Source organism: Andrographis paniculata, unplaced genomic scaffold (assembly GCF_009805555.1).
Source record: "Andrographis paniculata isolate CXL003 unplaced genomic scaffold, ASM980555v1 Contig57END, whole genome shotgun sequence".
NCBI lineage: Eukaryota > Viridiplantae > Streptophyta > Magnoliopsida > Lamiales > Acanthaceae > Andrographis > Andrographis paniculata.
The window spans coordinates 5,611,872-5,625,458 of NW_026137592.1; the positions used below are offsets into that span (position 1 = coordinate 5,611,872).

Genomic DNA, 13,587 nt, shown 5'->3' on the forward strand with positions numbered 1-13,587 from the left:
TGTTCCTACTTAATTGTTAAAAATTAAGTATTTGAGGTGCGTTTGCCAATTAGTTGAGAGCTTTTAACTGTTAGTTGATTTTATTAATTTAGTTGTTAGTTCATTCAATTACCTGGTTTGATTAGATTATTCAATTAGTTATTTCTATTAAATTGTTTGATTAAACAACTGCTTGATATTGGTTGCTTATACATAAAAATCACAATTAAAGACATTTATCTGTTATTTTCTTAAGTATTCAATTTTATTTATTTTGATTTAGAAATTTTGAGAATTCTTATTATTAATTATTGAAAATTATAAAGTATTTATTTTCTTTAAATTTGAAAAAAAAAATACCTTTATTGAAAAATAATAATATTTTTTATTGAAATAGTGTAAAATATAAAATACTAAATGTTTCATATATATTTTTTTTATTATGTTAATTATTATTTATTAATTAATCATATTTTATTTATTTTTAATATAAAATTTATATAATAAAAATATATGTAAAGAAATTAATAATATTTGTCTTTGATTTAATTTTAATAGATTTATATATTTTACAAGTAAAATAATTTACATGTAATAATTTATAATAGTAATTATTTTAAATTTGTAAAAATAAATACATGTAATAATTTATAATAGTAATTATTTTAAATTTATAAAAATAAATTATAATTTATTAATAAAATATATTAAAAATAATTAATAAATACTGTAATAAAAATATATTTATATGTATGAAATGAATGGTTAATTTTTAAAAGCAAATAAAGAATAAACAAAATTAAATTGAAAATTACTAAAACATTGAATAGATTAACTTTTTTAAAATTAGTTTTTTTTTATTTAAAAAATTCTTTTAAAAAAATTAATTTACCAAACACGTAAATTAAATTAGTTGTTTAATTGGTTAAACAACTATTTAATAAGCTCTCCAAAAAAAACTCTTTCACACCCCTTTCATTAATATTTGATTTCTATATTCTCTCCAAATGAAATTTTCAACAATAAAATATTATTTGCATTTGTATTTGTATTTGAATTTAGATTTGAATTTTCAATTGCAACATTTGATATCAGTTTAAAACAAAAATTATCATCAAAATAGTAATGAAACACTCAAGATCACGTCTGATTTGCTAGGTGTAATTAAAAAATTATTAAAGGGCTACTTGGCAATTAGCGGTCAGCTAATTTGATTAGTTGGTTTGGGGTTTAGGTTTAAAATTATTAGTATATGTATTTTTTATTAGATTTTTTTTAATTAATACTATATATTATTATTAAACTTATAAGTTTAAATAAATATATTCATTTTTGTAAAAACATTTATGTGATAAAATATATATATATGAATTAATATTATTAATATTTTTATTTTATCTTTATTTTAACAGATTTACAATTTTTTATAAAAAGAAAATAATTGATATATAACAAAATAATTATTTAAATTTATTAAAATGAATTTATAAGTTATTTAAACAAAAATTCAAATATTTAATAAATAGTGTAATAAAAATATATTAATATATGTGAAATAATTAATTAATTTTAAGTACAAATAAGGAATAAGAAAATTTTAAATGAAAAAACTAATTTAAAACGTCGGGATACATAGCGTTTCCGAAATTTGCCTTTTGGACCCAATAAGCTAATTGAAAATGTTAATTTATCAAATACCAAAATTAGCTGGTTTACTAGTCAAACAACTAAAAACTTTTCAATAAACTAAAAGTTCTTAAAAATATTGTTTGTCAAACACCTCGAAAATTGTAGTATATGTTTTGACATTTTTAGTTGGTTTAAAATAATTAAAATATTAGATATTTGATGTAATATAGATAGTAGCTGGTTGAGATGTTTTTAAATATAGACAAAAGATATGTGGTATAATATTTTAAATAAAAAATTATATTGAGAGCTATTGATGAATACGAAGGCAAAATTGTTCATGTGGTTTCGAAATTCAGCGTAAATCTTCTTTTACTTTAAAAATTGTACGATGCTCCCTTATATTTTAAAAAATATTATTTTAAATCCTACTATGGTTTTAAAACTCAATGTAAATCCCCACTTTATTTTAAAAAATTGCATGGCGCTTCTTATATTTTAAAAAATATTGCATACCTTATCATGCAAAACATATATATATGAAATCATCTTCTCATTACACAAGGGTGTTTCATAGTGATGGAGTTTCATTCAACATTTTTAAAAGTATAAGGGAATGTTATGCAATTTTTAAAGTATAAAAGGATTTTATGGTGAATTTCGAAATATAAGAGAGTTATTAAAAATTTTACCTGAAGGTGAATTTCGAAATACAAGAGAGTTATGAACAATTTTACCTGAATATGAATAGTATAAAAGAAAATTGTTTGAAAAATAAATAAATGGTATAGAATTTTAGTCGGTTGCAGTCAATGTAACTTACAAATATAAATAAAACCAATTGATTAACATTAGCAATCATTAACAATCATTAAGTGAGGACAGATATGCACCTCATAAATTATTGAATTAGTAATATAATTCTATTAATAACCTTTTATCCTCAACTTCTAAGGCTTCACATTTTATTTATTTTATGGCATCCTCTTGAAATGAAATTAAAAAATGAGATTGAACAATCAAATTGCATATACATACATACATACTGAATCAAATCACAACAATTCAAATTTTGAGAACAAAAAAACATAAGTGCACAAAGATATGACATGACTTGTAAATTATGCATTAACAACTTAGTATATAGTATACTAAGGCTGTGTTTGTCTCGGGGTTTGGATTTTAAGTTGGGATTTCAATAGTAAAATTTTTGAATTTGAATAATTGTATGATGTGATATAAATAGGTGTTGATGTGATGTTTTGAATGTAAAATTGATTTTTAATATAATATAAAAAATAAAAAAATAGGTGTTTGATTTGATTTTTTTTTAGGAGAAAAAATGAGATAAATAGTGAAAATCTAATCGAATCCCCCAAACAAAATCAATTCATTTAATTATATATAGTGAATTAGAAATGGTAGGTACGTAGTTGAACTTACATATATACACACATCACTTTCCCACCAATAAAACCATCTGTATGGAAAAAGATGCTTCAACTTTTCTTCATAATCATACACATACACATACACATACACATACAACCACCCAGTCCTTCAAACCCTACCCTATAAACAACAACTTCAAAGCTATCATTATTTTAATTAATATTCAAACCTCTAAACTAAAAGTATATATATATATATATATATATATAGAGGTGTCGTTTTGTGTTGTCTTGTGGGCATTCAAAAACTTGAAGCTCCCATTCATAAACAGTTCCAAAAATAGGCAGAGGCTATAAGGCTAAGTCTGAGAAGATATCATATCATATATATATATATATACAGTGCTATTCATCAGTGCATCGCGCAATAGGTATGTTTGCGGTCACAGCCCTGTATCCTCTTAATTACTTTACATTCATTTATCTATGTTTTGAATGTGTTCTAAGTTTTTTTATTTTTTATTTTTTTTAAAATACTAAAAAAATAAAAAATAAAGTGTTTGATATGATTGTATGAAGCATGGAATTTGATGTTTGAAATATAAAATATCTTATTAATATAATATTAATATTTTGTAGAAATATATTTTTTAGTAAATAATGCAAAGATAAATTTGAAAAAATAAGTTAATATAGCTTCTTCTGTATTTGGAGAGCAATATCGACTATAGAAGCAATTGCCCAAAGCCTAGGTGATGCTGTGAGTGTAATCAAGACAAAAAAAAAAATGCAACAATGTAATACTACCGTGGATATATGGTATCACTAACAATTATTTTAGATTTTAAATAAGGTGTATTTGGTTTATACTTTAAATTAAGTTTTTTCTTTTTATTATTTAATATATATAATTACTAAAAATATATATCTTTTTATATCATATCAAAATATTATTTAAATAAAACATTAAATTAAAAAATATAGACTCGAACACAAATTATATGTAGTTTTTATGAGTTGGTTCCAATTTTATTAATTTTAATATATACATGTATATTGGGCTATTTTGATTTAAATTTCATTTTTTACAATTTTAATTTCATTTGTATAAAAGGAAAAATACAAATAAATACTGTATAACAAGCATTACCTACTTTCTCATATAAATATTGATATATATATATATATATATAATAAACAACCTTTTGAAATGTATATTAAATCAAACTCTTGTTACATATCCAACACGCACATTTCAATATTACAACTATATTAAAAAATATAAATATAGATATACTTTTCTTTTTTATTGATCATTTTTATATTTTCTTTAATTATTCCCATATTATTTATCTGGTAGTCAATCTTCTCCTTAATTTTCATTGATCTCTCTCATTTTCTACATATAGAAATTTTCATTTATATGAATTATATAATTATTTATATTTTATAAAATAATATACATATTGAGGATAGTTTTATTATGGAATTCCAAACACATTCATATATTGTTGTAGGTTTAATCAAATACATACATATATTTTGTATTTGCATACATTATCACATAATTGTTAATATATTACACTACAAACTCATTATACCATTTCACAATTTTAATTTCAAATAAAAATAGACCTTTAAATTTCAAAACCTCTTTCAAAGCAAATTCAACATAACTCAAAATGCAACTAAAAACAACATTCTATGGAAAATTGATGTGTATATATATATATATATACACACACACACACACGTGTGTGTATTTTATATTGAAAATTGCCAATATGAGTATTGTTTTATGTAAATTATCACTCTTATTTGTTTGTTTTAGGCACATGCCATGAATTTTTAGTATTATTATTATTATTTGTCATTGGACTCTTATCCTATATATTTTTCAATTATGTTTTATCTGGATTTGTTTGCTTAGTATTTTAAATTTTTTTTTTTAATAATGTATAAAAAATTGTATCAATAGCATAATAAATAGTGTTTTAGGTTAAATGTTGATATTTTGAGAAGTTAATATATATATATATATATTTATTGAAAATCGGGCAGAAAGAAATATGAGGGCAAACAAACCCTCTATGCTTACATGTATATATTATATTCTTGTATGCATATTTTGAGTGTAGAGGGAAAAAATTTATATTTGTGTGTGTATATATGTATATAAGTAATAGCGAAAATAACAGAAAAAGTATGGGTGTGATTTTTTAGCATTTTTTAAACATTGATATTTGGTTTGTGATTTTTTATTTTTTATTTTTTTCTGAGGGGAAGGGAAGTTGTGCAAAGAAATCTTTTGGGTGTTAAAAGGATAATGATTTGTTACAAATATATGAGTAAATTATTTATTTATAATGTTAAAAATTGGAAAAGAAAAGATTCCTTCAAAGGTATGTATACATATAGATATGATGTGTATACGATAGTTAGGAAGGAAGCTTTGAATTTATTGATTATTGAGTAGCCATTACTGCAGAAGAATGAACATACAAATTGATGTTGGACCACTTAACCACAATGAACTTGCTTGCTCAATATACATATATATATATATATATATATATAGAAGTGGGATCAGATGCTGAATCAAATTGTTCGGCGTGAATGCTGAACGCATGAAATTTAATTATTTTATTTTATATAATTAAATTTTATTATTATTATAATCATGTAAATTAATTTTAATGAGGTTCAGCACCGGTGCATGAATTTTTTCATTCAGCACCGGATCTCCTCCGATATAATATATATATATATATATCTACACATGTTGCCTTTTAATTAAACTGAATTAATCTTAATTATTACCCCTCAATTAGTTTAGTTTATTAATTTTGGTGGTGGATGATCACAATAAGTATGTATGTAAGTGAGTAAGTAATCAATTTAATTAACCAAATTGAGACACTTGTCTCACTCATCATTATTGGATTAATCAAATCAGTTCAATTGTAGAGACACAGACAGACAGACATAAATTTGCAACTTCAACTAATCCCAACTGTTTTCAATCACCTAATCCACCTACTTATCTTTAATTCTCTCTCTTCTTTTAGCTTTAGGTTCAGTACTATTCATTCAACTTAATTATTTTAATTTCTTAGTATTATTATTTACTTTTTTTTCATTCAAATTTATGCTTATTAATATTATGATTTTTTTATTTTTTATTTTTGATTCTGTAATAAAAAAAAATATATCTTTTTTTTTATTATTATTTAAAAAGTGCATGGTTCTTGTATTAAATAGTATTTGAGAGTACTTAGATCATATATAATTTTGGGATCTTCACCATTCAAATATATTAAGATGGAGTACACTTTTACACTAGTTAATATTTGTTCTTTCGCTATATATTTATTGTTTTAACAATAGTTTAGATATAATATTTTCTAGAAAAAATAATTTTCTTTGTCCGGTAAAATTATGCCCCCTTTTTTTTTTTGTAAATTTACAGAAAAAAAATGACATAATTTTATCGGACAAAAGAATATATTTTTATAAAAAAATTATAAAAATTGAATAATAATTAAAAAAATAAATAAATCCAACAAACTCATAGGCTGAATCCATTTCTAATAAATGGTAATTTGACATTATATCGTATGAAAAAGAATAATTTATTTTTATTGAAAATATGTAGAATGAACAGTAAAAAGGATAAAAAAAAAATTGTAACCGAAATAATAGGTTTTGATTTTTATTTTTACTATATTATTTTATTAAATAGTTAATAAATTTGATATTTTTGATTTGTTCTTTCAATTTTTTTTATGATATTATTCCCAATATATATAATTATTATGTTTATCTTCGTATAAAAAATTAATATTCAACATACAATATTATTTAAATATTTTCTAATACTTCACATAAAAAATATACTCCAATCTAAAATACTAAATAAACAAACCTTTTATACATAAGAAGTCTGTTCTTTTTTGTGCAACTATTGAAATATACCCAAAAAAAAATAAAAAAAGTTTGTTCTTTTGTAATTTTAAAGTGAAATCAATATTATTATTTTGTATAATTTTTACTAAAAATATATTATTTCATATTATAAAAATATCACATCAAAATATTATTTAGATAAAAATTTAAATTAACATTGCATTTTAAATTAATTTCAAACTACAGTCAAACAAACTCAAAATATATTTATATTTTAAACAGTAAAGGTATATAGTATTGAAAACAACAAAACAAAGATATTGATTAATTTAAGAAAATTAATTTTTCTTTAAAATTTAAATGCTTAGTTATTTTTATGTTAATTTTGGGCTTGTTTGACTTGTTTTGGATTTTTGGTTTTTTATTTTTTAATTTGAATTTTTTTAATCTAAATTAAATATTATACAAGTTATATAATAAAAAACACTAATTTGAATTACAAATCAAACAAACTTTATTAAACATCTTGCATTATTATGTTAAAATTGAAATACAATTTTTTCATAGAAAAACATTTATATAAATAAAATTATTTTTTTAATCTGATTCTTAAAGCAGTGTACAAATGATTCTTTATTTGCTTCCGTATTCATTTTTGTAGCTCAATTTTACTTTTGTTAAAAAATTTACATATTTGAAAGGAAAATAAATAAGGCCGAAAAAACAAAAAAGAGAAGCCGACTACAGATGTTGCCGTGGTTGGCTACCAAAACCAAACTATTCTAATAATGCTCTTTATATTTTATATTTGTATTTTATATTTAAATAATAATTGAATGTAATATATACTCCATTCGTTCGCCTATAAGGTCACATTTAACTTTTGCATCATTGTATTTAATATTAAAAATATTTTTATATTTGTATAATTTTTTTTTACAAATGTCATTTTATTAGTATTATAAGGCACTGATGAAAGTATTTTTACAATTTTTTGTTAATTTGTATTACGTTTTTATATAATAATTAATATTCAAATATGAACACACAAACAATAGATGAAATCCTTAAAGCCGAACGAATGTTGTATATATATATATTGAAAATATAATGTAATATATTTTTATAAATAAATATAAAATCTGAATAATATTTAAATTCTAAAAATATTTATTCATATAAAATATAAACTCTTAAGTGATATAAAATTTGTTTGATTTTGATTAGAAATCTAAATTTAATTTAAATAGTATTATAATTTAATATTTTGTAGAAAAAAATAATTTGAATTTAAAATTCAAACGAAACACACGCACTATTTCAATAAAAATATATAAATTAGGTTCGTCTAATGTGACTTGCCTGTAGGGCCTAGTTTGTAGGATATTAGATTCGATCGGAAGTTTACCCAGTGCACACTTTTCGGGTAGAGGCTACCGATTCTCACGTCATACAATAATATATATAATTATATTTAATCTGAACTGTTTATTTAATTATTTATTATATTATTTTATAATTTTTAAATATACATAAATATAATTAAATAGCTTTTAACATTTTTGTTCTTCCTTTCACAAATAAAATAATAATGTAGGTGAAAAGAAAAAAAATATACATAGCTTTAATTAGTTAAAAATATTATTTAATCAATTTTTTTTGTTTAAAAATAATTATACATTTAATGTTAATTTTATTGAGTTTTTTCTAATTCTTTTATTAAGTTATTTTAAAATTTCTATAGGTTATTATTATTATAGTTTCAAAATAATTCTAAAATGATGATGTTAATTTAAACTTTTATTTAAATAATATTTTGTAGCAATTTCAAATTAAAATAAACTCATAGAAAAACAAATTTCATTTTCCTAAAATCATATATATTTTGTTTTTTGTTTAACTAGTTTATAAAAGTATTATTTCACAAAATATCTAATTTAATTATTAATTATTAGTTAAAAAATAAATAAATATGAGTATTAAAAAAACTTTAAAATATTATAGTAGTATAATTTAAAGTATTATATAAAAAAGTAAGTTTTAAATATATAATAATATTTCTTTATTTTTTTTTTAATTTTGAATATATAATAAAAATTCAGATTAAATATAATCCTATATATTAGTATTTTATTTTTTATAAATTTAGAAGTACAAATATAGAATATTTAAATCATAATTAATACTTAAATATTTCTCTCTTTTACTTAACATATTAGTTTTTTAGTGGATGAAATAGGAGAACAGAGAATTTTGATACGGAAATTTTGAAACTGTTGACAGCATGGCTTGTACTAAAAGACATCATGTATATTGACATTATAGAAGCATTAGTTAGATTTTGGGTAATATGACAGTGTAAGCATTCCCATATGCTTTTATTTCTGCAGAGAAGAGAGATTTTTAATTAATTAATTATATAGGAGAATGAATTTAGGAGGTGGAAGTTGGTTGCTCGTATTTTAAATTGACGCTTCTTCCATGGTCTCTTCTTTACCTCCTCAGATATGCTCTCCTCTCCATACGCCTGCAAACCACGCCGTTGAAAGGTAAGCTATTAATTATTATTGTCTTTGTTTTATGCGGATTTATGGAACAGTCGATGTCTGACAAATCGTTCTGATACTTCAGGTTAGGTTCCTTCGCCTTTCTGGTTGAAATGCAGTGATGACGACTCTTACATATATGCTTCTGTTTCGTTTCGTGTTCATGAGCAGATAGGAAAAAGAGAATGCTGAGTGGTTTCTGAAGCATTATGGACGCCAGACAACGATTGTGAGTATAATTATTCTCTTAGAATCGAATGTTAGATACTGTATGTGGAAGTTGAACAATGATTTTCATATCATTGGGATTGATTTGACCTAATCAATATATGTTTTTTTGTTGTCATATCTGTTTCGGCAGTACCAATATCCTTATTATTCCTTAATGATTCGATACTAAGAAGCTAAAGGTGACGACACCATGCAAACCGTTTATGGACAATCTGATTTTGCAATTACCCATAAATCATGTTGAAAGGTGCTTCAGTTGTTAATGGATTGCTTAATCGCAGTGAAGCACTAATATACATAGAATAGCATTTTTTGAGTAGTCATGGACGAAATTGCATATGATTTGTGGAAAATGTACTCTACGTAGCGTTGTCTTGGTATAATTTTGTGTATTCAACCTAAGTCAGTCTTGTCTATATTGGTTCTTCCATAACAGGAAGTCCCTGATTTCATACCTTGATGGAGATTGGAAACCGTATATTTTGGTCCAGTAGTAACGAAAAATAAATATTTCAAAATGTAGTTGTTAATACTTATTTCATTTGGGGTTCCCTTCTAACAGAGACGATGCATACAAAAGAAAGCTACAGAGAATCAAAGTGAAAGGTGTGGAGAATCCTTTGAAACTCGTGATCGCTGGCAAGGGCAGCAGCAGATGCAAGATCCACCCCCTGAAATTAGTCCTGGCAATCATGGTGCTAGCAAGCTTTCTGTCTCTTCTTTCGTCCCCAACTGTGTGCCAATCAAATAGTGTATCCCTCAAAGTTTCCCGGTACTCATCCTCTACTTCCTCCCATAATTTTTACTTTGAGCACAAGCCAATATGCTCAAAACTAAGTAAAAAGCATTCTGAAGAAAGAGCAGAGTAATGCATATCTTATTACCCACCCATTATTTACTTAATGCAGGCAGCATTTTGTTAACAGGTGGATATGGGGTGGGGGGCTGGATGCACGTTACGATGCCTCAGATATCAACATCAACTGGGAAGATATTTCGTCTTTATTAAACAAGTTACCCAAGGACATCAAAGTCGAAGGCATCGGCCTTCTGAACTTCAAAGAATATGAAATAAAAAGCTGGAAGCAACTCATTCCTGCTGCTGATCATTTTGTTCTCCATCTTGACTATGCTGACAAAAACATGACTTGGGAAACTCTGTTTCCTGAGTGGATTGATGAAGAACAGGAAGAGGAGCTTCCCAGTTGCCCTTCTCTGCCCAAAGTTGAAGTTCCAAGGCAACGACTCGATCTCATTGCCGTAAAACTCCCTTGCAGAAATGAAGGAAACTGGTCTAGAGACATTGCTCGCCTGCATCTGCAGATCTCTGCAGCTACTTTAGCAGCCTCCTTCAAAGGAAATTACCCGGTGCACGTGCTCTTCGTGTCGAGGTGCTTCCCTGTACCCAACATGTTTACCTGCAAGGATCTTGTCGTACGTCAAAATAACACATGGCTGTATAAACCAAACTTGAATGTGTTGCGCGAAAAGCTACAGCTCCCCATCGGATCTTGCGAGCTTGCACTTCCCCTCGGAGTTACTGCAGGTTAGCTAAACTTAGTAAATATTATATATACATTATGAGTTTTCGATATATACTGAGCACGTACACTGATGAACACAGAAAGGGATTACAACTCTGGCAAGAAGCAACGGGAGGCATATGCTACGATTCTTCACTCAGCTCATGTTTATGTGTGTGGCGCGATCGCAGCAGCACAGAGCATCCGGATGGCAGGGTCGACTAGGGACCTTGTAATACTCGTAGATGAAATGATCAGTGATTACCACAGAAGTGGACTTGAGCTGGCTGGATGGAAAGTGAGGACGATAAAGCGTATAAGAAATCCTAAAGCCGAGAAAGATGCCTACAACGAATGGAACTACAGCAAGTTCAGACTGTGGCAGCTTACTGACTACAACAAGATCATTTTCATTGATGCAGATCTGCTCATCCTCAGAAACATCGATTTTCTGTTCGCAATGCCCGAGATCTCCGCAACTGGGAACAACGGTACAATGTTCAACTCGGGTGTGATGGTGATAGAACCCTCCAATTGCACGTTCGAGCTCCTAATGGATCACATAAACGAGATCGATTCCTACAATGGAGGGGACCAGGGGTACTTGAATGAAATATTCACATGGTGGCATAGGATACCAAAGCACATGAACTTCCTGAAGAATTTCTGGATAGGCGACGACGAAACTGTAAGGCAGAAAAAAGTGAAGTTGTTCAAGGCAGAACCTCCAATCCTCTATGTCCTGCACTACTTGGGCAATAAGCCGTGGATGTGCTTCCGGGACTACGACTGCAACTGGAATGTGGACATACTGGAGGAATTTGCGAGCGACATTGCGCACAGCAAGTGGTGGAAAGTGCACGATGGGATGCCGAAACAGTTGCAGGAGTTCTGTCTGTTGGCGTCGAAGCAGAAGGCGCAGTTGGAATGGGACAGAAGGCAAGCGGAGAAAGGGAAGTACCCGGATGGGCATTGGAAAGTAAGGATAAGAGACGAGCGGATGGGGAGATGCATCGATCCATACTGCGATTGGCAGAGCATGTTGCGACACTGGGGCGAGACCAACTGGACCGAGACCGACTTCCCGGTGCCGACGCCGCCTGCATTATCTTCTACTAGTAGTACTAGTACTAGTACTAGTTTGAGATGAAGATGAGGTTTGCGACCTACTTTACTATTACTGTTACTATGTATCATCGCCGGTATAGAGAGAGTTTTTGCATGGCCTTTGAGCGATGGTACAACGTTACCTTTCTTTGTTGTTATAAGACAAGAAGACACTAGTCATATTTTTAAGATCCAGAGCAGAGTATCATGCTTCTTGTTTTGTTTATCACTCTTGCATCCTGTATTTTTGTTTAAGCCCTATTTCTACCTCATCTACGCATTTCTTTTTGTCTTACAATTCTTGGAATCGATCATTTCAGTTTTCGGATTAGGCCATAATGGACCAAAGATATTAGATATACTTCCCTTTACCTAACCATCTTCATCTCTTAAAAGATAACATGAAATTTCAGTTTTGAGTATGATAAGGACAAGGATGCGTACAGTTTGAAGAATTGTGTTATAATCATTATATTATATAATCAATTGACTGATTAATATAAAGTCTATTTCGTGTGTTTAAATATCATATAAAATTATATTCTATTTACTTTTGTTTGATTATTTGGTATGATTGTTTTTTCTTATTCAAAATGAATTTTGGTATCCTCCTGATGTTTGATTAAAATTTAGGAACATCCTCAATGTTTTTAATTCATTGGATCAATTTCATTGACAATCCAACGATTGAATTTGATTGAGGATATTTTGGTAATTCAAAAATTAATTAAGATATCTAATTAAAAAAATCAATTAAAAAATTATCATAACTACCTCTGATAATTTCGGGATTAAGTTTTTCTTAAACAAAACAAAAACGTTTGCAAATAATTACTTTTAAAATCGTATAAATTCAAATTATAAAGATGTATACAATGTCACAAAATGATGTCTCTGTAATATTATTACAATGTTTTCCATAAAATACTTTTCTTATATAATTTAATTAAACGATGTCCAAGTAAATACATTATGATATATTATATCAACTCACCGATTATGATATGACAATTATTTAAATAAATTAAAAATCAAATATATATATATAAATATCATTCTCACCCCATCTTATTTATCAAATCCTAAATTCACAACCCAAATACCCCTCTCCCGTTGCGCTGCCTCCGTTTACAACACAGTCCTCCTCCGCCGCCGCTAACCTCTTCAACCACGCCCACTGCCGCCGCCGACCTTTACAGCCATGCCCGCCGTCGTCAAATAACCGCAGCCGCCATCGATTCCTTCTCTATCTGCACATCCGCACTTGACGGAAGT

General features: G+C 26.7%; 1 protein-coding gene across 3 annotated transcripts; it reads left to right on the plus strand.

The window, feature by feature from the left end:
* The first annotated feature begins 3,262 nt into the window (after positions 1-3,262).
* Positions 3,263-12,608, plus strand: LOC127256858 (UDP-glucuronate:xylan alpha-glucuronosyltransferase 1-like). Of its 3 annotated transcripts, none has more exons than XM_051283075.1 (6): positions 3,263-3,430; positions 9,411-9,454; positions 9,623-9,680; positions 10,245-10,454; positions 10,591-11,228; positions 11,307-12,608. In XM_051283075.1, the coding sequence occupies exons 3-6, from the start codon at positions 9,661-9,663 to the stop codon at positions 12,353-12,355; spliced, it is 1,917 nt and encodes a 638-aa protein (XP_051139032.1). In that variant the 5' UTR covers positions 3,263-3,430; positions 9,411-9,454; positions 9,623-9,660; the 3' UTR covers positions 12,356-12,608. The 3 variants fall into 3 exon arrangements, with proteins under 3 accessions (XP_051139032.1, XP_051139034.1, XP_051139033.1); XM_051283077.1 differs by having other exon boundaries at positions 10,609-11,228; XM_051283076.1 differs by lacking the exon at positions 3,263-3,430 and adding an exon at positions 8,271-8,331.
* The last annotated feature ends 979 nt before the right edge of the window (positions 12,609-13,587 follow it).

Excerpts from the sequence above, each read along its gene's own strand:
- LOC127256858 (XM_051283075.1), top strand. The coding sequence starts at position 9,661 with ATGGACGCCAGACAACGATT. Across the intron at positions 9,681-10,244 it reads ATGGACGCCAGACAACGATT|AGACGATGCATACAAAAGAA; the intron begins GTGAGTATAATT and ends CCCTTCTAACAG. Across the intron at positions 10,455-10,590 it reads GTATCCCTCAAAGTTTCCCG|GCAGCATTTTGTTAACAGGT; the intron begins GTACTCATCCTC and ends TACTTAATGCAG.